The 26,290-nt window shown below is 35.6% G+C and overlaps 1 protein-coding gene and 1 long non-coding RNA gene across 2 annotated transcripts; one reads left to right on the forward strand and one right to left on the reverse strand.

Annotated features, from left to right (window-relative positions):
• Positions 1 to 14: 14 nt before the first annotated feature.
• LOC147497034 (uncharacterized) lies at positions 15 to 6,590 on the forward strand. The gene is made up of 6 exons (XM_086559797.1): positions 15 to 148; positions 1,121 to 1,312; positions 1,410 to 1,649; positions 3,629 to 3,846; positions 5,119 to 5,369; positions 5,929 to 6,590. The coding sequence occupies exons 1-6, from the start codon at positions 67 to 69 to the stop codon at positions 5,948 to 5,950; spliced, it is 1,005 nt and encodes a 334-aa protein (XP_086415923.1). The 5' UTR covers positions 15 to 66; the 3' UTR covers positions 5,951 to 6,590.
• A 3,618-nt stretch (positions 6,591 to 10,208) lies between these two features.
• On the reverse strand, positions 10,209 to 25,872 carry LOC147497035 (uncharacterized). Its single transcript, XR_015194999.1, has 2 exons — positions 25,703 to 25,872; positions 10,209 to 10,738 (listed from the first exon to the last, which is right to left on the reverse strand). It is a non-coding gene; the product is annotated as an uncharacterized LOC147497035 (long non-coding RNA).
• Positions 25,873 to 26,290: the final 418 nt, after the last annotated feature.

Below are 26,290 nucleotides of genomic sequence, written 5' to 3' on the forward strand. Positions count from 1 at the left end.
AGAGATTGTTATGTTGTTAAGAAATTTGGGGAGCCTTTAGGGAAAGTGTATGGGAGATTGAGATTTATGAATGAGTTTTTACCGGAAGATCGATATCCTGTTCTTGCTGGGCCTGTTGTGTTTTTCGTTTTCATTGTCGCTGTTGCTGGTATATTTCGGAACCATTTTATTATTGGTTGTCTTGTTTTATTGCATTGTTATTGAATTGTTAATTGTGTTGTTAGTAAATAGGATATGTTCAGTTTTGGTTTGGTAAAGTTTGTGTGGGAATTGTTGTTAGAGACAGAGATTTGAAACCTGGTAGTTTAGTCAGCAGAAGTAGTTTTGCTTTGATATGTTTTGTTTACCGTTGGGTAAAGGATTTGATTAGAAACTCCTTGCGGTTCTGTATGTCGTTATTAGGATATGAGTCCTCTGCATTGGACTCTCTGTAATTTATATAGAGTTTTGTTGTACCTTGATTCTTCATCTTTTTTAACAAAGTCATCACGTGTTCCTCACTAGTCAGTAGGATTTTACGTGTTAGTTTGAATCACGTGTGCATATATAGTGTACAGTCCGGAAAACCTCTGAAATTATTTGCTGCTGGACACCGAGGAAGAGAAATAAAAAAGGGGATTTTATAATCAACACTAAGATACATTATGACATTACATTTGGTGCTTAAGATCTATGTTGTTAGGGACCAGACGTTTGGTTTGTCAACAAATGCCTAGGGGTGACGCCTTTACTGCTTTGGCGTCGGGGCGCCTTGGAGCTGCCTTTGACAACATAGCCTAAGATAGTACCCCAGATTTGCAGCTTAAACTTTTCCATAGGCTGCCTTTTTCCTGTATGTTGTAAACTTGGGTAGTTAAGTTGAAGCTAGAATAATTCACTTGTTCTTGACAAGGCGCAAGTATATCAGTTTTCTGGGTTCATAGGCTCATGATTTGTTTTCTCAGTCTTGTTGACCTGGACTTCGGGATCATCCTACTATCCTTGCAATATGATAATCTTATAGCATAACTGCTGCACATATATCTTCTTTGCTTTCTTATTTTATTCAACTTTATTCTTTTCAATAGTTCTTATTTTCCTTTATATATTTGACATTCTTAACTCAAGTAAGGATGTGCAGTGTTAAGTGTAAATACGGAACCACGAAGTCCACCGCTGTCGCCAAAGAAAGTGCATATACATCCTCCTAGTGCTACCCTTGTTCAGCTTCCCAATGGAAGGCAAATGGCATACCATGAACGAGGTGTATCAGCTGAAACAGCTAGATTCTCCTTGTTTTCTCCTCATTCTTTTCTTTCCTCGAGACTTGCAGGTAAGGCTTCTACTATTGATAACTGTGGATTGAAAATCAGTAAAAGGTAAAAACAGGTTTTTGAATAATGTGTCACATTTATTTGTTATTGAAACAGGGATACCTGGAATCAAAGAGTCCTTGCTGCAGGATTTTGGTGTTCGCTTGATAACATATGATCTTCCTGGATTTGGCGAGAGTGACCCTCATCCCAATAGAAACCTTAACACGTCAGCCCTGGGTATGTTGCGTCTAGCAGACGCCCTTGGTGTAAATGACAAGTTCTGGGTGGTCGGGTACTCTGGTGGAGGCGTGCATGCTTGGGCTGCACTGAGCTATATACCTGATAAGTTTGCAGGTGAGTGTTTTATGTTTGTTTGTTTATTTTTCCCCATGTCTTCTGACCCTATTAGTAGGCAACGCACATGGTCCAAACTTGTTCAGAATATTTTATAGGGATAGAGTTGTTTCAACAATCAAGTATAGGGCCATAGAGGTAGTCTCCTTTTTTTTATTAAGTATGAAAACATGAGTCTTTTCAGCGTAAGTCCGTTGCTAGTGTATGACATCACACTGATCACAGTAAAAAAAAAAAGAGAGCAATTTGAAGCTTTTTAAAATTTTAAAAATGGGAAAAATTTGTTATGGAGATGGAATGATTCAAAATTATTGAAGCTTGTAGAAGTTGGCATAGTAAAGACAATAGAGGGAGGGGTTCTTTAGTGTTGGGTACTGATTCATTGTAGACGAGGCACATGTGGAGTTGTTGCTCTCAAGAGCATACCGAGTCCAAGTGCTCAAGACTGAAATTTGATTGGAAATAAACTTTTTCTTCTTGAAGAAACTGAATTTTCCAAAGCAAGATCTTGTGCTCATGGATTGTGTTTTATTCCCTGACTGTAGAAATAATTACTCTGTAACGATGCCACCTCCTTGGTGTAATAAGCATTAAGAACGCCCAATACCACGAGTTGTAGTTTCATACTGTAAGCAAGTTCTGAGTCCGTTTCTGTAAGGGATTCTTTAATGCAGTACAGATTTCCCTGAGCAACTTCTTTTACATGTTCTTGGAATCTGCTCAAGTTTAATATTTAACATTGAAATGAGCAATAGTTTGGACATTCTAAATGAATTTTTCTATTTGAGGTGCAAATTTTTTATACTTATAACAGGAAGAATGAAAATGAAATTCTTACATTTGTCCCAAAAATAGACAATTAGATTTCTAGCCAATTTTCCAAAGCAAGATCTTGTGCTCGTGGATTGTGTTTTATTTGCTGACTGTAGAAATAATTACTCGGTAACAATGCCACCTCCTCGGTGTAATAAGCATGAAGAACGCCCAATACCACGAGTTGTAGTTTCGTACTGTAAGCAAGTTCTGAGTCCGTTTCTGTAAGGGATTCTTTAATGCAGTACAGATTTCCCTGAGCAACTTCTTCTACACGTTCTTGGAATCAGCTCAAGTTTAATATTTAACATTGAAATGAGCAATAGTTTGGACATTCTAAATGGATTTTTCCATTTTGAGGTGCATATTTCTTATGCTTATAACAGGATGAATGAAAATGAAATTCTTACATTTGTCCCAAAAATAAAAAATTAGATTTCTAGCTGAATCGAGTTTCTTTATGACTGACTGTCACTATAAGAGGGCGTCGTATATTTTCCTAATAAGTAAAGCTAGGATAGAGTGGTCTTCTGGCAAGGGCTTTCGGGGTTATTCCAAGAGGTCTTAGTTTGATTATTTGTCCCATTCTCTGGGTTTACGACTTTATTAGGAGGGGGCTGGGGTGGGTTACGGGAGTGTGTCAAGAAAAGTAAAAACATAATAACCAATTACTGAATTCCGGTTGGTTCTTCATTGGAATGGCACATTTGTGTAATCTGTAAAGTATTGAGAAGCACCTATATCAGAATGTTGTATGTTAATTCCTTCAACATTGGGACCGAGTTTCGCTCCATTTGGTCAACATAGCGTACACCATGTGAAGCATCACTTAGTTTAATTTTATATGGTAATGCAACAGGAATGACCTTTCCTGCTTCTGGATTTTTTCAGTACTTAATTGCTGAAGTAATTTCTTTCTTCAGTTGAATGGTTAGAAAGTGTGGTGGTCTTAAGAGTAGTCCCGACTCGTACTGAATCCATCTGTTTCCAACGTTAAAGATAGCACTTACTTTAGGTACTTGATCTTTATTAGCTTAAGGTACATATAACATATCTTTTCATCAATTAAATGTATTAAATTAGTAACAAGTAAACCTATATCTTTCCAGTTATTTCCCCCATTATATACACAGCTTGTACTTATTCCGATGCTCCCAACCTTTCAGGGGCAGCAATGTTTGCTCCAATTGTTAATCCATATGATTCAAGCATGACTAAGGAAGAGAGATACGGAATCTGGGAGAGGTGGACTCAAAGAAGGAAACTGATGCACTTCTTAGCTCGGAGGTTTCCTAGTCTTCTTAAGTACTTCTACCGCCGAAGCTATATGTCCGGAGAGCATGGTCAGCTTGATAAATGGTTATCATTGTCATTGGGGAAAAAAGTAAGTATGTTTTCCTTCTCTGGTTATCATGGAAGATTCCATTTCTACTAATAATTGATTTATAAGTTAACACTATGAGTCTATGTGATAAAAAAAAATGCTACAAATATGATTTGCAACTAATTCTAATCTTACTAATTCCGCCATACTACTGGACTCAGCTCAGCAGAACTGCAAACTCTTGAATGGGAAATTCCTAATTTTGTGAACAGCACTTCTACACAAACCTACTAATTCTATCTACTTTCTCTACCCACTACTTTGATAATGTGTTGATTTGATACAATTGTTCATCCGCATTACAATAGCTAACGTCTCCCTGATGAGACCATCACCAGAAATTAAGAATGAGGCCGTCGAACTATCATTATTGGCCTTTTATTTCCCTATACCCCAAAATCAATACTGATCGGAACATAGCCCAATGAACGGAGTTATTGATTACTAGTACGTGATCTAGTATCTATTGTGTGGGAATCTTCAAGATTTCAAAAGATTGGATATCCTTTAAATCACCTTGTCTCTGGAAACTGTTTTTTTAGAGGCTGAAGAGGGAGGCGATTGTTGGTATGGGGAAGAAAAGTTTTTATGTTGAGTATTTTACTATTTTTACTTGCTTCTTTCGAACGGTGAGCTTGGAAAAGCTCGCCCAAATCCACCATTTCTTGTGATACTTCTAGCTCATTCTCTCTTTCCAACCAGGAGGAAGAATCTATCATTCACTTTTTATTCAGTGCTGCGTTTGGGTTGGAAAATTACTAATTATATAGTAGTATGTTGCAGCCCGACTCAGACCGGACAGAAGAATAGATATTCCAGTAAGGAATCAGGGAACTTTCATGGATGAGATTTTTTCTATCCCGGAGGGTGTGTTTTTATCTTCACTTCACTGCCCAATGCAACCAATGAGAGGCTGTCTGAGCTGCTAGTGTTGCAATCTAAAATTTGGTTGGTGGGGTTGGCCATAACTTGTAGCATTTTTTTTTTTTTTTTTTTTCAATTTGTGTTTAGAGCGTCCTAGCTCTTTTTAGCTTCATACTTTCTTCGCCATTGTTTCTATAGAAAGAATAACCTAAAGTCGAAAACAATGAACACAAATGGTAGTCCTGCTAAAATACCACATACAGCCCTTTTCCGAAAAATGGTCTCTGGATTATTTTCTTATCCGATGCTGCAAAAGCAGAATTTTTGTCTCTAATACATCGCTACTTCTTGCTGCGAGAAGAGTTTTCATTAATTATAATATCTTTGTATTCACTGTTGATCTTCCAGGATAAAAGTTTGATAGAGGAGCCTATATTCGAAGAGTTTTGGCAGAGAGACGTGGAAGAATCACTTCGTCAAGGGAATATAAGACCATTTGTAGAAGAAGCGGTTTTACAAGTATCCAGATGGGGTTTCAGTTTAGCGGACATTCAGATACAAAGGAAGCGCCGGGAGAAAGGCATCATCCCTTGGCTGAAGTCTATGTACGCTCAGCCTGAACTAGAGTGGGCAGGATTTCTTGGTCCAATACATATCTGGTAGGTTTGGACACATCTTATTATTCAGTACTCCTCTTTTAACCTAATATTTGTCTTTAAATGGGCATCACAAAACGAATTTGTTTTCTCATTAAGATCAAATAGAGTGCTCATAATTTGTTGAAGATGTTATTTTCAAATTAGGATTGTTTTATTGACATGGATTGATACTTGTAATTTACAGAGCATTTCTAATAGTTCTGGACCTCTATTACAATGCTCACAATAGATCTGCTTTGATGAATTTTCATCTTCATTTAACTGGATTGTCCCGACCATCTTCACTATATATTAGTGAGAGCCACAGCCCACATGCTTTGCATAGGGAATGTCCCGTTTACACCGTTTGTTTTTTGTTGAGAATCCAAATCTTGAAGTTGTATCGAACAATTGCATCTTGAACTTGTATCGAATAACTGGGGCATTCCCTATATCGATACAATTGTTCGATATAGGATGTACACAAAAAACATAAATGTATCTTGAAATTGTATCGAATAATTTGGGCTTTTCGCATTTAAACATGCATCCTAACTCTTCATGAAACTATGTTTAACAGGGGATGGATGATCAAGTGGTGACACCATCAACCACAGAGTTTGTTGGGCGGCTAGTACCCGGTGCGACAGTGCACAAGCTTCCTGGTGAGGGTCACTTCTCCTATTTCTGTTTTTGTGACGAATGTCATAGACAAATATTTTCTACTCTTTTTGGAACGCCCCAAGGCCCACTCAACTCGACTATAGAGGTGGATCAAACTACATGTAAAGAAGATTTGGAAGAGGTGCTGCTTACAGATTCTACCACCTGACTAATTCACATTTTCTGGACTAGTTTTATGACTCCGAGTTTGCATCAGCCCTAATGAGGAAAAGATCATGTAAATACCAGTCCCACTCCATTACTTGTGGAGCAAGGAGTTTTATACGTGGTTAGCTTCCGTTCATAGATTAAGATGAGTTAGATAGACACTATGGATGCTTGTCCACAGTCAATACACAACGACCTGCAGGAATTTAATTTGTTTCAGCAATGTTTCCTTTAAAGCATTATTCAAGTCTTTTTGTATTGCTATTGCAATATTCATATTCGAAGACGTGTATCCTTTTTAAAATAGAAAACCCATCTAATTGCTTTGGCAGATTTATTATTTGCTTTACTTTCTATTTGTAAAGTGGGATTATATAGAAATTATCTTTTGTTGTTTTTGAAGAAAAATAAGTCTTTACTATATATTTTCTTTTTGATAAACAGCAATTTTTTACCTTTGCGGTTTCGCACATGGGAAAGATATTAACGGAGAGACAATACAAGCAAATTGACTCTGTTAATGCCATTGGATGGAATGAGCCCAAACCTTTTAAGGGTTAGTACTCTTGAAAATTCTCTGGTAGTGCAGATTTCATAAACCAAAAGGAATGAACATGTGAGGTGGTGATGTGTTCTCAAGACATATCTATAAGTCTATTCCATGGAAATATTTATCCCTTGCGTTTTGGAAACAGATTCATACTCATCTGACATCACTAGTATTTGCTTCTACATATGATAAGTCCATTGCGAGGTTTCAGCACCAACACTATACTACAATGTGCTGCAACAATGAGTTGTGAATGCACTGCCAAGAAAGTGATCGAGATTGAGGAGGTCATGATTACTTTCAGTTGAACCTTGCATTTTTGGGTTGGGCTACCCTAAGCCCAAAAGTTCCGAAGGTAAAGTATGGTAAAAAGTCCACTAACTAACCAAAGTCCAAGCCTATTTAGAAGAACTCTTAACCGTCAAGTAAGCGAGCAAAGAACGAAGAAGAAGCGCGCAGACCATGATCTTAAAAAGAGGAGGGTGTGGCAGTTTTAACGGTTACTTAGTCATCTAATAACTGAATATAACCGAACGTGATGGAACACTCACCATACAAATCTCATAATGTGATGGAACACTCACCACATTTCTTCTTCAATAGTCATTCCAGTTGAGAATTTGATATCAATATTCCTTGTGAAATGGGTTTCATAAGTCAACTGACTTTTACTAGTACACGCTCTGCATTGTCCTCTGGATCACCTCTTCTTCTGTTTCAAAGGAATGCAAGGTCCATTCGGTCTACTACTTCGCAACGCGATAAAACAAGTGATGGTTTTAGTGGAAACCAGAAGAAAGTAGACCTACCCGAGTCATTGTTACATCGGTTTCTGCCAAATAAAGCTCTTTCTGTGACTGATCTCGCAGGGGCGGTATGGTTTTCGACTTATCATTTGGACTGTTTAAATTTATGTGATATTTTGTGAAACTTTAAGCTGAGATCGAATGTAACGTAAATATAGCAAATGTAATGTAGTTTCATTATGTTTTTCTTTCTTGTTCTTAACAATAGTTATGGTGTGAAAAGAAAGTGGAATTTGAGCTCAACCTTGGCAAGCCTAAAGTCACTAATGCTATGAAAGCAGGTAGAGTTCGCCATAAACAACTGAAGATCGATTGTATTGATTTATCTTGTTAATTTCTCTAAAGGATATAGGGAGAATATGCGTCTTTTATTTACGTTAAGCACTGCTGAACACTACAAAATAGTATGCACATCGCCCTTTACCAAGAGTATTAAAATTAATTGCATTAGAATAGTTATATCAACAGAGAATAATAAGAATATTTACAAGATTTCTGTACTCATATATATTGATATGCTATCGTATCTCAGGAAGTTATGCATACATTCAAAGCTAAATGTTAGGTTTATTTTTGAGTTCATCGATTCCAGTCAAGCTCTGAGCATGAGCAGAAATAATTTACATGCACGGTGTTAGCTTCTCTCTGTCTATTAGCTTTACTTCCCTTGTGCATTCTATTACCAAGGATTTTTACGTCAATAACTTCCCTTGTTATCTAGTTGTTAATTGTGTTGCACTTTGTTGTTTATATGCATGGGTCTAAGTTCTATACTTATAACTTGTGAATTAGCAGGTAACGAAAAAGGTATAACTTCGTAGATGCTCCACTGAAGATATTTGGGCTGAAAAGTTCATGAATTTTATTATTCAAGAAATTGGGCTAGAGAGTCTCATTTAAAAAAAAAACAACTCTAAAGCCCTATCCATAATTTTTTTGGGTTTTAATACCCCTACATTGTTTTTATTCGCCATAAGTGTTTTTTTATAGAAAATCTTTAGAATCTAAGCTTTTGACTCGAGACTAGGTGCCACCTGTTATTTTTTAATATAAATTATTCTCTTTTTCACCCTTCCAAAATAACTACTTGTAGATAAGATAACTAGGAATAAAGATTGAATAAGATAACTACTTTTAGATAAGATAACTACTAGAACAAAAAAGAGTATATTTTGGGTTTGAATAGAATTTAGCAAAAAAAAACGTGTATTGCTCCAAAAGTTAAATTTGACACTACTACTGTTTTCATCCGAATGTGGACGTTATAAACTTATACATTTTAAAAATGCAGATGCACCATGTTATAAACTTATATATTTTAAAATGCAGATGCACTAACGTTATAAACTTATATATTTTAAAATGCAGATGCACCACGTTATAAACCTATATATTTTAAAATGCATACACACCACGATTTTAAAATACTGATTCAAAATGCATTTGATTATTTATTTTGTGGGTTTGATTAACTACTATTAAATGAAACGGGTTGGTTTAGAGTTTATTGTTTATAAATTTAGAATATAGGGATTAGGGTTTAGTGTCTTAAGGTTTAGGGTTTAGGCTTAGGGTCTAGTTTATAGGGGTTAGGGTTTAGTGTCTTAAGGTTTAGGGTTTAGGCTTAGGGTCTAGTTTATAAAGATTTTGGGTTTAATGTCTAGTGGTTTGGAATTTAGACTTAACGACTAATGTCAAATGCCTCCACAAAATATTGGAGACATAATATTTTTAGTTTTTTCATTACCGAAAAGCTAGTCTGTGCAGGGTGTACTCAGCGTATAGCATCTGGGCCACTCATATAGGCACAAGTATCTTGGTGTATTAAAAGACAAAGAAAGAAGTATTGTCCAAGGGCTCTCATTCAAGCAAGACTCATACACTCGATGCACCCTAGATGCCCTCTTTTCATTATATGCATTTTTAAATGTGAAGGCAGGTAGTTATAAGTGAATTTTTTGTGTGAAATTTAATTTTTTATTTTGTATCCCACTATATTACTCGGTAGATAGTCGGTTATGTTTGTTTCCAAGTGAGGATATTTTCGTCTATTCTTGGTAAAGTTGGATAACAGTGGTTAGTTCCATATTCTGGTCAAATTGGGGTATTAAATTCTAAACAAATTTAAGAAGAGTCTTAGGACTACTAAATATTTATAACTAAGTCCTCTAGACTAATTTTCTGTTTTATTATTGGCAGAAATCAGTTATTCATGGACGGTTTAACCCGTGAATTGACCCTGTAAGTTGGAATATCATTATTTACTCTGTATTTCATCTTTGTCTCCTACTGGTGCAATTTGCTCTTAAACTCAACCCACTGAACTTCAATTTTGTTAGGCTGGTTTGAGATGTCATCTCTAGTACCTGACGATGAAATCCACATCCTGCCTAGTTCTGTTTTATGCACTATCCTGCGAGATTTTATTGTTTCATGGTAGACTTTACAATGGTCAGAAAAAAGAAGTACCGCCACATCAGCCAATAAGAAATTACTCGTCAATGTACGTTACTGTTGATAGCATACCTCAGGATTAAGTGTGAAGGGTATTGTATCTAATTTTTCATGCTAATTAGTCATGTTTGAGAAACTTTATCGTACATTGCAATATCCCACAGCCATTAAAAAAAACTGACTTTACAAATGTTCATTTTCTTTCCTTCACCAACCCCCTTTGCAAGAATCTCCAGATTATATTACATATCAAGATCTTTGGCAGATTACATCCTAAAAATATTTAAAATAAGTATAACATCTGATAATTACGTACGCAAAATGAGGACACAAGATTCCAAAATAAGAAAACATATCCAACCAATATATCAGACTACAAACCAACAATTTATGCAACTACTAAGCTGTTGGCATAGTGATAGGGAAGGCATAGATCCTTACACTTTGATCATGAGTTACTTAGAATCTATAACCGAAACAACAGCAATACGACTCAAAGGCAACTTTTTGCCCCACCCTTTTGTACAATTATATGGTCAAGCATTCCAGTACAGACAGCTCAAATGAAGAAATGAGAACACAAGACTAGTAACACCAGTGAATGCCTTAATGATGTTTGACACAATACCTGTGGATGCCCTTGCTTTCCGTAGCTCAATCAGTTCTCGTGATAAAGCTACTATCCATCAGTGAGATAGCAGTTGGCCCAATATCTGGCACAACTTCAATTGTCTTTCCACGTCATCATCCTTTACAACAAATAAAAATTGGCTATAAGATTCTCAAGTTTTAAGACAGTAAAAAAAAAAAAAGTTGGTTGTGAGGTTCTTAAATTTTAGGAGATATTAACTTCAGCAGAAAATAATTACTCAAGTCTTATTCTGTGCCAAAATGGTTATACACTTATACCTTTATCACATAGGGATATCCATTTTACGATTTTACTATTAATGAGTGCAGATCCAGAAGTATAGACGTCTAAAATGCTTTTGCACCAAAGTGGTGTAAATAACGTTTAAGGATGAACCAATGAATTATTGAAAGCATCATAGGAATTTGCTTTCTTTCTTTCTTAATATTACATTTGTTACTAGGCACTTTTCAGTCTTATTAAAACGCAAAGTACAGGTACTACCAAAGTCCTTCATGACCTCCAAACTAGGTTGGCACTTCACAAGAACTAAACTCTAAATCTAAAGATACCTAGTTTACAGTTTTCCCAGTCTTACAATTATAGAAAGTTTTTATAAGTGAGTATATATCCTTTTGTGTTGATTCAAAATCCTGTGTAAACTAGACATCCAGGGCTACAAATTTTGTGTTATGCCCTAAGGTAATAACTGTTGTTTTGGCTTTGTAAACAGACCTGCAAAGTGGACTGTTCTGAAATTTTATCTGGACAGGTTGTGATGTAACCCATGCATATAATTCTATGCTTAATATTATTCTATGAATCCAAAACTAAATGGAAGTAGACATTATTCTTTTAGACATTGGTCATACTATTACTATGGTAATTAGACTTTGGCCCACAAATGCTGAAATATTAGTTTTTGGTCCTACTTCTGTTACTTGCCCGTCAGTCAACTTGACTGTGGTCATGCTGTTTGCTCTGTTGAAATGGCCAGATGCTCTTGAGCGTGCGTCACACGTGCTTACAAGTAGGACTAAACTCTAATATCTAACTTACAATAAAGACCATGTCCTAACAATGACATTATTATCTAGATCAAATACTAACTTATCTTTCAGAGTGAGATAAGACGATGGTTTAGACAATGTGTATCTTCCAATACTCTTGTTTCGATCTTCTGCAATTCTTCATTATGCTCTTTAAGTTTTGCAAGTTTTTTTTCGAGTTCCATAGTATATGTGCCTCGCAGAGAATAAAAAAACAAAAGAAAACTAGAAAAATTATTTAGAAAACACATGCATAGAATAAGAAAACTAGAAAAATTGTTTAGAAAACACATGCATAGAATAAGAAAACTAGAAAAATTATTTAGAAAACATATGCATAGAAGAAGTACTATGGTGTCGTGAGTATCTCACTACAAAGTTACTAGTCACAAAAGAATTAAATATGCATCTTTCTAGTAGGATCTTGGAACATGTTATCCAAATCAAAGACAAAAAAGTTCATATAATCTTTACACGTTCGGTCCATTATGAGGTGGAACAATGGAACATATTAAATTTTTACTTGAACATTGAATGACATTTCTACTTTCTAGAATTATACCCACAACTTTTCTTCGGATACACGTTTTTGATACCACAGAGATTCAATATATATACTTGTAAAACATTCATCGATCAAAAATTGTGTCGTGAAAATATTAACCCTAGCACGATTAAAAATAAACAAACAAGAAAAATCTTTACTCTAACAGAAAATCCTATAGATCCTAAAATAATTACAGTGTGTCCGATGTTGGTTATGTTGTTTAGTTTCTTATTTATCTTACATATTATTATTTCTGGTGCAAAAGATGATACTGAAGGTGGTGCTTTGAATTTATTCCCCACTAAGAGAATTGGTTTATATAACATATCAGCTAATTTCGAGGCAATTTATTGTAGAACATGAAAAAAACTTTCCTCAATATAGAAATCAAATTTCATCTGAATGGTCCATTAGAACTCTCAAGTAAATAATAGTTTTACTGTAAGTTAGTTATTAGAGTTTAGTCCTACTTGTAAGCGTGTGTGACCCACGCTCAAGGGCATCTTGGCCATTTCAAAAGAGCAAACATCATGACCACAGTCAACTAAGTTGACTAACGGTCAAGTAACAGAAGTAGGACCAAAAACTAATATTTCAGTATTTCTGGACCAAAGTCTAATTCCATAGTAATAGTAAGACCAATGTCTAAAAACCCTATTCTATACATAAAATTCTTCTTGGAGTCAAATAGTTTTAGGAGTAAACGGTGCAGAGTTTCCAGCCCACACCCTACTGTCCTCGTTCTCATTTTGGCTGAAACCATCAACATAAGATATTAAAACTGAAAGTTTTAGCATCTTGCGGTAAAAAAAACCTCTCCTGATGTTGAAATCCAGGATTGACCATCATTGCTAAAATAAACGAGACCTCTAACAGACCCAAACTTCTTCATATTGTTGTCTTTGTAACAGGTCCAGATAAAATTCTAAACACCTATTCTTTGAATGCAGCTGCATAAAAGAGATATGGTATAGTATGAAACGATTCCTGGGATAATGGGATTAAAGTTCAAGCAACTAATGGGAATCAAGAATGGCATAGAATCATGAAGTTGTGCGCTAAGAATACCACTGCGGATGATATTTACAAAGCCTTCATCTATGAAACTATAAGTTATGCTGGGAGAGAATGTCAGGTAGTGAAAACTAGAATTAGAATTGTCAGTGACATTCTTCTCTACCTGCAGAGCAAACTGATGACTACTAAAGATTCCATTTAGGACAGAAGAATCATAGAAAGACTAGGACTGTGTGTTCAGGTGATTTCAATGCAGCCAGTCCAGTGTATCTGGATTAAACCTGGAACTGATTACGTAAAGTTAAACACTGATGGAATTGGTGTCTTCGTCAGAGACAATACAGGGGATACCCTATTGGCTTTCACAGGTGCAGGAGGAACTAGGTCAGCACTCTTTTAAAAGTTAAAGGCCATTCATGTGGGACGGCAAGGATGCAAGTAAGGAATAAGATTGTTGTTGCAACTGACCGAATGCTTTTTTTTTAGTGAGGTAAACATCAATTTATATATTAGCAATAAACAGGGAATAAGTACAATGGAGGATGAGATATCATACTAAGGAAATTGCTAAGAGGGCAAAAAAACACAAAAAACTACAAGAAAATACAAAAAGACAACAATGAATTAAGCTTCTCAAATGATAGTTTCCCACGAAAATGCAAAAGACCCAAAGGGTATCTCCTTGAACTCCCTCCACCGCTTACAGCAAAGGAAAAACAATCCATTGATATGAAGAATCAACTATGCAACGTCAAGGCTTTTAGCCAAGTGCCTTAGGTTCCTTTCCAACCATATGCCTCAAAGTATCGCGAAGAGAATGATGTTCCATACCTTCCTTTTAGTACGGGTGGACCATAGGTTAGATTACATCATCAAGAGATGCACAGACCTAGGAGACACCCAAGTAATTGAGGAAAATTGAAATAAATAGCTCCAAATGGCACACGAATAGGGGCAGAGGACAAGGATGTTAACAACAGATTCCCTAGATGCATAACAAAAAGGAAAAAGGTTAACAATAATCATTTTCCTTTTCCGAAGGTTGTCACCCTACCCAGAAACCGAGCAGCAAGAGAACCCGGATGGAATTTTAGCCCTCCAAATATATTGCCAATGATAATTAAGAAATGATAAGATATGAGGTTGGTTAGCCGAGCTGAGGAGAGCTGAATACCAAGATTCAATTGTGAAAATTCCTTTTGGTATCATGGGCCCAAACCAGCTGATCTTGGAGAGTGGGAATAGGCAGAAGCCCTAATCTTGCCATCAAGGCGGCTAAATTGTCAATCTCTTAAATATTGGATGCATGTCTAAGATCAATGTTCCATGAGGCAATACAATATACCATAAAAATAAAATCCTAAACAGGATGATGCTTCCTGTCAGACATGGCATAGAAATTTCTAAATTCCATACATAAAGGTCTATCACTAATCCAGACACCCTCCCAAAATCTAACCATATTCCCTTTATCAACTTTGTTGAGAATGTCAGGTGTCTCTTATTGTGTCTAAGTGCTAGTCTTACTAGTATTGAGTAGTGGTATTTAGTCCCACATTGAACAGCTAGGAGACCTGTGTCATGTTCTCTCCGTATTTAGTTAGAGTGAGTCTTTGATAATTGCAACTTTTGTTCTTATCAATATATACATAACTTCAAGATAAAGACTCTTGAGAGAGTGTTGAGGTCTCTTTGGTCTTTTGCTCATTTTTAACTTTTTTTAGTCCGTAAACCTTCTCTTGGAGGAAGTTGTCCTTCTGGGCAACTTTGGCCTGCGCCCTCCGATGGCCATTTGCCGTTGACTCTGTAACAGCGACATCATGGAAGTTGAGGAGAACACAAATCCGCTTGATATCCCCACTTCAGACGAGTTGGTGATAGATCGTGTTGATCCACAAACCACATAATCTATCTCTAATGGTGTGAGATCATGGAGCTACCTCTTTAACACAAGTAAGAATTTAAAACTCAAACCAAATCTTAAGAAGGTATATCTTAATAATAATGATGGTGTTGTTCAAGTCCCGCTAGAAATAGTGGAGGAATTAGAAAGATTATGTGATTGGATTTTTTGTGGAGAAGAGATTATCCTATTTGTTCAATTGTTTGTTAAAGAAACCTTAAACAAACAATGGAAAGTAAATGGTAGCTATGAGATGATTGCTGATCGGGATTTATTTTACTTCAAATTTGTAAATGATGAAGATCGACAAATGGTAATCGAGCATGGTCCCCTGTTCATCGCAGGAAGAATCTTTGATGTTAGACCTTGGTCTGAATCAATAGAACAATACATAAACAATGACAAAGCTGTCCCTATATGGGTTAAGATTGCTTTACCAAAACAGTTATTGATTTTGTTTCAAGTATTCTGGGAGATTGCATGGATGATCCTACAGCAAATAGGACTCGCTCAGTTATGCACGAGTGTGTGGTTGATACTGATTTTGAGTTTCCTTCTTCTAAAAGAGTTAAGTTGAGTTCTTCTAAAAGAGTTAAATTGAGTGATGGGAACATAGTGGACATCAGCTTCAATTATGATTGGAAACCTGCTCTTTGCAAGAAATGCAATGTTTTTGGGTAAACTGATGCTAAGTGTTTGAAGATTTTGAAGAACAAAGATGCACCACCTGCTCTACATCCAAAACCTTCTAAGACAACGTCAAAGAAGAAACTGAAGCAACGACAAAGATGGACTCCCAGGAAGTTTGCTCAGCAAGGTCAAATAGTACTACTATTTGCATTATTAGCATCACTATGGTATTAAACATATTCTTCATAGAGTTTGACAATTTCATCTTTACTATGACTACTAGTATCAAATCATTTAGCAATTTCAATAGAATTTTGAAAATTATTTAGAATTATATCTAAATAATGTCGGAATTATTTAGCAATTTCACAAACCGATTGCATTATATCTAGTAGTCCATCATAGTTTGCTCTAGGATCTAAAATATAAGCAAGTCCATACAATGTCGGAATTTCCCCTAATATTTCACAAATTTCTTTTCCATTGCTTCAACAATAGTTTCAAACCCATTAATATCCCTATAATAGTTAAAAACCAAACTAACACAAACCAAATGATTTGTTGTATAATAAATACCGGAAAGAAGACAGTAGCATCATTAAACACACTTAAAAAATCTCTAATCATTTATGCCATATTCCAATTCTCATAATATTCGGTTTGTAGACATTTTTTTATCATTCAAATATCTTTTAATTATGCCATAATATGAAATAACCTCTTTAACATAACATTTTAAGCGTGGAATTTCATATGTATTGGACATCAATAGGAAGTCTTCTACGATTTAGATTTAGATCTGCAACATTACATGTTTCATGAAATGCTTGATATCTTGATGGAGCAATAAAAATAAATTGCAAATTATCTTTAATACAGGTTAGTACTCCATGAATTTCAGGAATTTTTAAATCATATTGAACGATTAAATTTAAAATATAGCAATGACAACGAACATAGAAAAGTGAACCATTTAAAGGCAATGTCAATGAGCGTGTCAAACCTATTTAAAATTCAAACGAATATTAACGACACTATTATTTGAACTTTTTATATTTTTGAATAAGTTTTGGGGTTGAGGCAGACCCCAACCTTTTTCATTAAAACAAGCAAAAGCTTACAAGCTTACAATCCTCCCTAAGAGTATGGGTCATTAGGGGGATATTCAATTACAAAGAAACATAATCCATCCTTAGCAAAGGATTTAGTCTCTGCCAACACAAAATGTTGAAACTACCTAAACAACTAACTACAAATGCAAGAAAACAACTTAGCCCCATTGTTCCATAGCACACAATAAGAGAACAAATTAAGCCTAAAATTTTCAATTGGTCCTGTACTACGACTAGGCGTAATGGAACTCTCTTTCCATTGATCACCCTAACTTCTAACTTCATATTGTTCATGCTAAAGAGACAGCCAACTAGAGTCTCAACCTACAAATCATAACCAGAGTAAGTCAACTAAGTCCAGCAAGCTATACCAAAGACTTGATAGATCTTAATTCAAGCCCATGAATCCAGTCCAATAACTAATGGGCAACACATCCCAACTTATACGTCAAATCTAACCCATATCATCATCTCTTTGACCCAGCCAAACAGATCCTCAACCTGCAAATGGGTCAACCCAACCTTAAGTGAAAGGGTCGACCAAGACCGATCACCCGCTTCCACATCTATAAATCTGTGCAAGACCCAAACGGGTAGGACATCTTTTAGACCCGATTCTCATCTACAACATGTAACGATCATGTTGAGAAATCATGCAGCCCTGTTGGCTATGAGCACCAGAGGCAGTTTTTTTCCCAAAAGACTTTCAAGCAAATAGCCTAAAGAGGAGAGCAATAACTTGTTATAATCTTGCCTCTTTCTATTGCTTCATCAACCCCTTCACAGAATTAATCAAACCCTATATACTAAGATAGGATAAATCTGGTTTGTAAAAACCTCAAATGGAACATATCAAACCATAGAGGAGATAGACTCCTACCACTACCATCAAGATAGAATACAAGGATCTCCAAGTATAACAATAGTTGGTCAGATCCGATATTGAAATAGCTTTAGAAATGTTGAAACATCCAAAAGTTATTACCTTTCCCCAAGAACAAGCCGAATCTCTTCCAAAGTTGTAGCTTTTCACGTAGTCACGTAGAGGTCGAAGGAGAACACTATAATCTCATACCCTTGAGAAGTAGGAACTAAAGAAGGATGGTGAAGTCCAAGAGAGGGAATGATCAGCCGCCGAATGCCAAGAGGCAGCCTCCAGTGGCCAACCAGAGGAGGCTCGCTCTCTTTTCTCTCTCTCGCTGTTTTGAGTTTTTCAAAAAAACAATTATCTTAATATTTGAACTTGCATTATCTAAAGAGATGGAAAATATTTTATTATATAAGCCCAATTTATGAAGTTGCTTAACAATATAACTAGTAATCTCATCACCCGTATGTGGGTAATCTATTTGGGCAAAACAAACAATTATTTTTATCAATTTCCACTCAAGATCAATAAACTGAACCGTAATTGCACAATAAGCAATATTTTCATTTGACGTCCACAAATCCGAAGCCAAACAAATTCTTCCATTCAAATTTCTTAAAGAGACTTTAACTTATCTTTTTACTTTATGAAGATTTTGACAATATCTAATCGTGTTAAGTGAAAATTTTACAAATTAAGGACATAAAGATTTGTGTATCATCATTTCAAATTTAGCACCCTTGACGGTTGTAAATGGAATTTTCTTTTTCACAATCCACCTCATAATTTCTCTTCTAGCCGCATGTTGAGTAAAACTAAAATGAATCAGTTAACCATTGGGTCTCATTGTTAAACTTGTTCACTAAGATCAAGTTATCTTTTTTTTGGCACAAACTAATATATGATTTCTAATACTACTAATGTCATCATTTACATTTGCACCTAATAACTTTGCACACATATTACACATGGTTTTTTTTATTCCATACTTTGTCTTTATGATCATGGATTTCCAAGAAATCATAATTTTGTCAAACCAAGGATTTTCTTTTCTTTTTCTTCACTCAATTTGCTAGTTGGAAAAAATTCGCTAACGTTTTAAGACTATTAAGAGTTTGTGGTAGAGCTATTTCACAAAATTGAGGGGTCAAGATTTGGAAAATACCCCAATTGGTAAGTTGGATCGCTCTCATGGATTTCATCAAAATATGGATTATCATTAACACTATCTCTACCTCCCATTTTAAAATTCTAGTGATAAAAAACACACTTATGGAAAGTAAAAGTTAATGTCAATAAACATGCAATAGATATTTTACATTTTAACTAATAAGAAGGGGATTTTTGGAAGAGATGGAGGGTAACATAGATAACGTGATAACTGTGAGGAATTTAGGGTAATATATAAATTTGAGAGAGTAAGAGAGTTTGTGTATTTATGAGTTGAAAATGTAAACAATTAGGCATTTATAATTTTTTTGCTTTGACAATTGACAAATTTAACCTCAAAATATAGTTGTTGGAGTGTCAAATTGTCATATTAAGGCCAAGAGTGTCATTTGCTCAAAATATAGTTGTTGGCGTTTTGACCGGTGAATAATACTCAAAATATAGGTTCATACAGTCTATAATAATGGCAAAAAACACAGCCATAAATGGCTAGTTTTATTTATTTATTTATTTTTAATGATGGGTTGGGCCAGGTCGGGGCATATTTGACCCTTGTGGGGGTGGGTTAACGTGGATTGGTGCCAACGGCTTGACGGGCAGGTTTGAAGGCAGTACTTACACCCATAGCCAAACAATATAGAAACAGGGCAAGGCGGGTCAATTTTGGGGCCAGTCAAGGTTTGGATAGCAGGTCAAGTACCCAACAAGCACCCCGACTTGACTCGCCACCCGAACTCGGACTGACCTTAAAGTTGACCCGCCCCGCCCATTGCTATACAGTCTGGCTGTGGCCTATAGGTGTATGAATCATCCTCAAATCCGACCCGCCAAGCTGCCCAACTGCACCGGTAATCGTTACAAAAGTTTGACCCACTTCAACTGTTAAATATGATCCGACACAGTCCATCCACCCCTTTTGAAAATTAGACTAGCAATTTTATGGCCGTTTTTTTTTTGCATTGCTCACCAACCACCATAAAAAACCCCAACTATATATTGGGCAAACGGGACTGTTGGCCTAAAATATGACAATTGGGCACCTTAACAAGTAACAATTATATTTTGAAGATAAAATTATCATTTGCAAACACACGCACACACAAAACTATATATATACCCCAGTTGTTTGCATTTTCAACTCACAATCTCTCTCAAATTTAAATATTACTCTCAATTGAGTTTTTAAGTTATTTAAGCTACTCTATCAAGATATCAAATTTCTCAAGTTAATTTTAAGTTACTTTGGACTTTTAATTTAAAGTGGAATCTGGGATCATCAATTATCAAGTGTTAGAGTTCAAGTCTTCATCTTCAAAGCTTCATTCATTTCACAAGTGTCAATTCTAATTTGGTTAGTTATAGTTCTTTTTTTTGTTATAAGTATCGTTATTTATTATATAGTTTATCAATTTGTTTAAAAAATACCCATCTTACTAATTAAAATATCGATTGCATTTACATTGGTATTTAGTTTCAATTTCCATTTCGTAAGTTCCTTTTGATCACAACAATTTTGAAATGGATGTTGGAGATGGTGCTAATGAAGTAATGATTATCAATATTTTAATGAAATTCATGAGTTATCCAGCTTACCAATCAAAATATTGTCACACTCTTCTCCTTTGATTTGTGAAATAGCTCCACCACAAACTCTCAAAAGTTTTGAAACTTTAGCGGATCCATCAATACCTAGAGATTTGAGAGAAGAAAAGGCAAAAAGAAAATCTCTGGTTTGGCCAAATCATGAATTCGTGATTATTATGAAGTTTATTGTCATAAAGACATAGAATAAAAAATATAGTTGTCATATGTGTGCAGAGTTATTTGGTGCAAATGCAAATGATGGCACTAGTAGCCGAATATACATTACTCTGGGCTAAAAAAAAGAAAATTTGAACTTAGTCAACCAAATTTAAGTAAGAGCCTGAATGGTCGAACATATTGCTTTCAATCTTACTCAAAATACGGCTAGAAGAGAAATTGTAAGAAAATGAAATTCCGTTTACAACTTTACAACCGCCCGAATTCAAAATTATGGTATGCAATTATTTATGTCTACAAGTTGTAAAATTTTCACGTAACACAGTTAGAACCGATGTTGTCAACATCTTTATAGAGTAGTAAAATAAAGTAAAGTCTATTTTACAAAATTTGATTGGAAAATTTTGTTTGACTTCCGATTTGTGGACATCAAACCAAAATGTTGGATATTGCTCAATTATGGCTCATTATATTTGTTTTTAGAACAAAGCTTAGGGTTGGGCAGACCCCTACCAGTATATTAATATCATAAATTATTACAACCCGCCCAAATAGATTAGGAGACAAAACACATAGGGTCCCAAATGCATAAGTAGATAGCCTAAAGGCTATACAATTCCTGCAAGCACGCAATTGGCATCCTAGAACCTAGTTACTGATTACATCCCAAGGATGCATTAATGCACTCCGTCAATCGAAACCAATGACCAAATCTGGTAGACGAATAATTGAGCGGTACATGTATCCAGTCTCTGTCTGAAACATCAGTTCAATTGGGTCAAGAACCCCATTAAACCTTCACTTGTACATGCTACCGCAAAATCTTCAGCTCATGGAAGCAAGAGGTTTTGGCCACCAATAAGTAGCAAGCTCTACAGTAACATAGTTTGAGCTTCTCCAACCCCAAGTTTCATAATCCCACAAAGGGAAGAACATAATCTCCAAATAGTCAATGATTGGACAGATTCGCATACCCAAAAAGGAGACTAGATCAATGGAAAGAACATGACGGTCAGACACCCATCGCACCAATCACCACAATCGCAACTCTTTAGCTTTGCTAGCTTGAACTTGTTGCTCCATAAATGAACAGCAAGACCCTCCAAGTGTTGTCAAGCTTCAAGCATCATGTAACCTGTGATTTTCTTTAAGCTCAAACTCCAGTTAATAACCCTCCACCAAATCAGGAGATCCTTAAGACCTTAGAAACGCAGTAATAAATTAACTATTGTCTTAACACATGAACACAAACAGTGACGCAACCTTAGCCTAGGATAAACAATACATCTGCTTCACGGCTAGCACAATGGAAAACCATTGTCACCTAAACATCTTCTGCGAAGGTCGTGTTTATGGTATGAATCCACAACAACCAAATAATCTGAGTATAAGAACTGTTGATGTATGCTAAGGTGCACACCAACAATCAGTCCTTTTCATCCAGTCCAAAGAGATAGGCTTCTTCCTTTTTTAAGTAGCAAACATAAGATCTCCTTCAATGGAGCATCTTTTCCATTCAAACAAACCCCTTTCTAAGGATTTGCTGGATGGCGAAAACCGATTTCAGAATACAGCTTTCATGTCCACAATATCGGTTCTAGAAGCATATAACCCTCAAGCAACGAGCATGCTAATTCCAAATAAAGGAAACCCGGATCTTCAATAAACAACTTGTTGATCAGATCTGAATCATAACTCCTAAAATAGAACTAAGCAACCCAAATGGGAGTAGATCTCTTTCAAGTACAAGATTGAAACTTGAAAAGTTTCAAGCTTTGCGTAGTAACATACAAAGACAAGCATAATTACCTTGTTCATTTTGACTTGCAATGTTTATATCTTGAAACCAAAGCTGGGATTTGCACTTGAAGTTCAAAGGTCAGCCCTTCTTTATGATCCTTAAAGATGTGAATCCTGGGAAGGACCAAATCTCACAACCCTCTCTTGATGAGAGAAACAACACTTAACAAGACCTAGAAGAACCTATTTTGATCATAGCCTGACCACTGGACTGTCAGGAACAACGCCAGTGGTCAGGCTCTCTCTCTCTCTCTAGCGCTCTCTCTTAATGGATTGATTTATTAGTATCAAGAACAAACAAAGAAATGGATTGATTGCTAATCCGTTTTTCTAGAGCACGTGAACTAGCAGCCACGTCAATTTGTTTCCGGCTCACTATATTGGTCTTAGAGTGGAAATTGCATAAAAGAATTGTTTGTTTTGCTCAAATTAAATAGCTTACCCACATACGGGTGATTAAATTTCTACTTATATTATTGAGAAACTTCACAAATAAGCCATCCATGATATAATATTAGATAATGCAAGTTCAAATAATAGTGTCGTAGATGTTTTGACATGTTTATTGACATTGTCTTTAATTGGTTCACTTTTCCATGTTCGTTATGGTTGTCATATTTTAAATTTAATTGTTCAAGATGGTTTGAAAATTCCTGAAACTCATGGAGTAGTAACCTGTATTAGGGATTTTTTTTTTAATGCTCCATCAAAATATCAAACATTTCGTGAGCCATGTAATCATGCAAATTTGACTCCTAGAAAACATCTTATTGATGTCCAACATAGATGAAACTCTACTCATAAAATATTAAAAGAGGTTATTCCTTATTATGGTATAGTTAAAAAATATTTGCATGATAAAAGAAGTCCATGTCCCATTTATGATGAGCATTGGAGTATGGCTGAAAGCATTAGAGATTTTTTAAATGTGTTTAATGATGCTAATGTTTTCTTTTCCAGTGTTTATTATACAACTGTACACTACATTATTTGGCTAGTATTGCTTTGGTTTTTACAATAATAAAGATATTAATGGGTTTGATACTATTGCTAAAGCAAATGGAAAAAAAATTGTGATATATTGAGGAAAAACTCTGATATTGCATGGAGTTGATTACAGTTTGGATCCTATAGCAAAATATTATGGACTAGATATAATGCAATCAATTATTCTTAATAATTTCAAAATTCTACTAAAATTGCTAAATGTTTTGGTGCTAATACTCTGCATTCATATTACATATGAAATTGCAAACTTTATGAAGAATACGTAAGATACTCAAATAGTAGTATTATTTTATGTTAATAATGCAAATAGTAGAACTACTAGTACAAGTAGTAGTATGCCTAGTAGTTCTAATTCTAAAAGAGGAGGTGCATTGGCAATTATACAAGGTCGTATGAAGTCCACTAGTGGAACTAGATCCGAATTAGTATGATATCAATCCGAACCTACTGGTACCGAATTAACCATGATTTTAATGTATTGGCTTGGTGGAAGTGAACAAACAAAGGTTTCCAATACTTTCAACAATGGCGTGTGATGCACTAACAATTCCAATGAGAATTATAACATCGGAATCGGCATTTTCTATAGGGAGACAAGTTCATAGTGATTACCAAAGCTGAATGGTGCCACCCCATTAGGCTATTGTCTTTTAAGCCTTGAGGATTGGTTTATAGCGGAAGATGTTCAATGGCAGAAGAAGGTGATGAGAAGATAATCGGAATGGAACTGGAATTTTTAAATCTAGATTAGATGTAACTTTTTATTTTGTATACCACTTTTGTAATTTTGTTTATCACTTTTGTACTTTTTTGGTCTTCACAAGGGGATGTGGTAATGTAATTTGTGACTGTAAACCCAATTACCAAGTCTATCTAATATATAAATGAAGTTGTACTATTCATTAGTTACTTCTTATCATGTGATTTTGGACTTTATTATATGCATGGAAATATATAATGGCCATGCACATGTCAATAAATATTCCCCGTAGTTTTCGAAGCAATCTCAAAAAATTCATACCAGTCCCAAAAGCTTTTATGAAACTGGGGTAAACAAGTATAGAAGATGAAATCCGGCCGACTCCTAGTTGACCAGCCCAAACCCCGCCCCATAATCTTACCCAACAGGCCAGGTGATGGTACTGAGGTATGGCACTTCAACCTGCCCCGCCAGGGACCCTAGCTCTGCAACCCCTGGACCCGCCGCACCCCACCCTGCTACTGTTACACCCGTGGTTGACCAGACCCAACGTGTATGACACCCCTAACCATACAGCACCCTTGACACTCGACACGATACCTGTCTATGATAACTTCTTTCCATTAGCCTGTGCAGTTTAAGCGGTGATTAATCGCCTATTAGTTGCCGAGTAATCACTATGGGCTAATGGAGCGATCCGATTAGGAAAAAGTAGCTATGTTTTTTCAAGATCCACTATTCAGCGAATAAAAGGTGCGGGATTTCCTTTTTCAAAACCAAAACAGCCACGACATATATAAACCAAAAACCACACAGCTTTAACAGTTCAACATTGATATTGAGAACTAGAAGACATTAAAAGCTTAAAACACAACTCCTTTGTGTTATTTATGTTCTAATTTGACTTATGTAGACTATGTCGCAATGAGGCTATGTTGGCACTTGACACTTTGTTAGTGAAACTTAAGAATTTTGTGACTTTCTTTTGTTCGTAGTGATTGTTGATTACGTTTCACTTCAATATGTATTCCATTTTGAGCTACTAGTTACATGTGGCATACTTGCATATCTGTTATCAGTTGTGTTACCTAGGGGGGAGTGAAAATTTCTATTTGGGTTGACCCGATTATTTCCTGGTTAATCCCCAATTAGTTCAGATTACTAGGCCTAGTTGATAATCGCCTCCTGGACCAATTAACAACCTATTAGTCAGACTAGTTACTAAATAAAGTCTTCTTGAATCCCGGGATGCCTAATTCTTTGGGCATATACACCCTTTCAGGAGAATTTATATGATACCTACGACCACAATACCATTATCACAAACCAGTTAACAAATTAGGGTTTCCATACACCATATATTAACACGTTGCAGATATAAAAATTTAATTTTTAAAAAAAACAAGACGTATTTGTTCTCTCTTACTTGAAAATTTAATAAGTATCAAAACTAGTGACTATACAGAAAATTTATGATACAAAGAACATGCAGTTTTACTAAAGAAACAAGAAGATACCTTAAATAAATGGGAGGAAGAAACCAACGTATGTTCTGCCCAACAACTAATTTTCTTCTCAAGAACCAACTATTTTCTTTTATTAAGTATTTGTAATTAAAATCCAAAATGCTCGGAAGAATTCAAGACGTATAAGTGGGTTTTTTAAGGGCCTCAGGCCCAACAGTGGTAACTTGTGTTTTGTGTTGGGCCCAAAAAGTAAAGTTGTGGGCTGGTAGTGCCACTTCATTTGACGCTTTTAGCTTTTATAAGACTAATTCCAATACTTCGGCAAAACACCAAATTTCACGTAAAATGTGATCCAATGGTACGTTAAAACGTTATACCGCCAACGCTATCTTTATAAATTTCTCTATTTATACAGTCAATTTTAACGTTATAAGCAGTATGCTTTATGCGCCATAGCCGATGGCATGCCACAAAAAAAAATCCAAATAAGTCTGCACGCCATAGCCAGTGGCAGTTAGAAATTTGATTTAATTCAAATAATAACCTACACGCCACTCCCAATGGCGGTTAGAATTCAATTATTATTTTCCACCCGCCACTCCCAATAGCGGTTAGAATTGATTCCTATTTTTTTGTTTT

Source organism: Coptis chinensis, chromosome 5, assembly GCF_015680905.1.
Source record: "Coptis chinensis isolate HL-2020 chromosome 5, ASM1568090v1, whole genome shotgun sequence".
Lineage (NCBI taxonomy): Eukaryota > Viridiplantae > Streptophyta > Magnoliopsida > Ranunculales > Ranunculaceae > Coptis > Coptis chinensis.

What these genes read in the sequence shown, in the direction of transcription:
- LOC147497034 (XM_086559797.1), top strand. Translation starts at nt 67, where the DNA reads ATGAATGAGTTTTTACCGGAAGATCGATATCCTGTTCTTGCTGGGCCT. An exon ending in TATACCTGATAAGTTTGCAG is followed by an intron (nt 1,650 to 3,628) that starts GTGAGTGTTTTA and finishes CCAACCTTTCAG; the next exon opens with GGGCAGCAATGTTTGCTCCA. An exon ending in CATTGTCATTGGGGAAAAAA is followed by an intron (nt 3,847 to 5,118) that starts GTAAGTATGTTT and finishes TTGATCTTCCAG; the next exon opens with GATAAAAGTTTGATAGAGGA.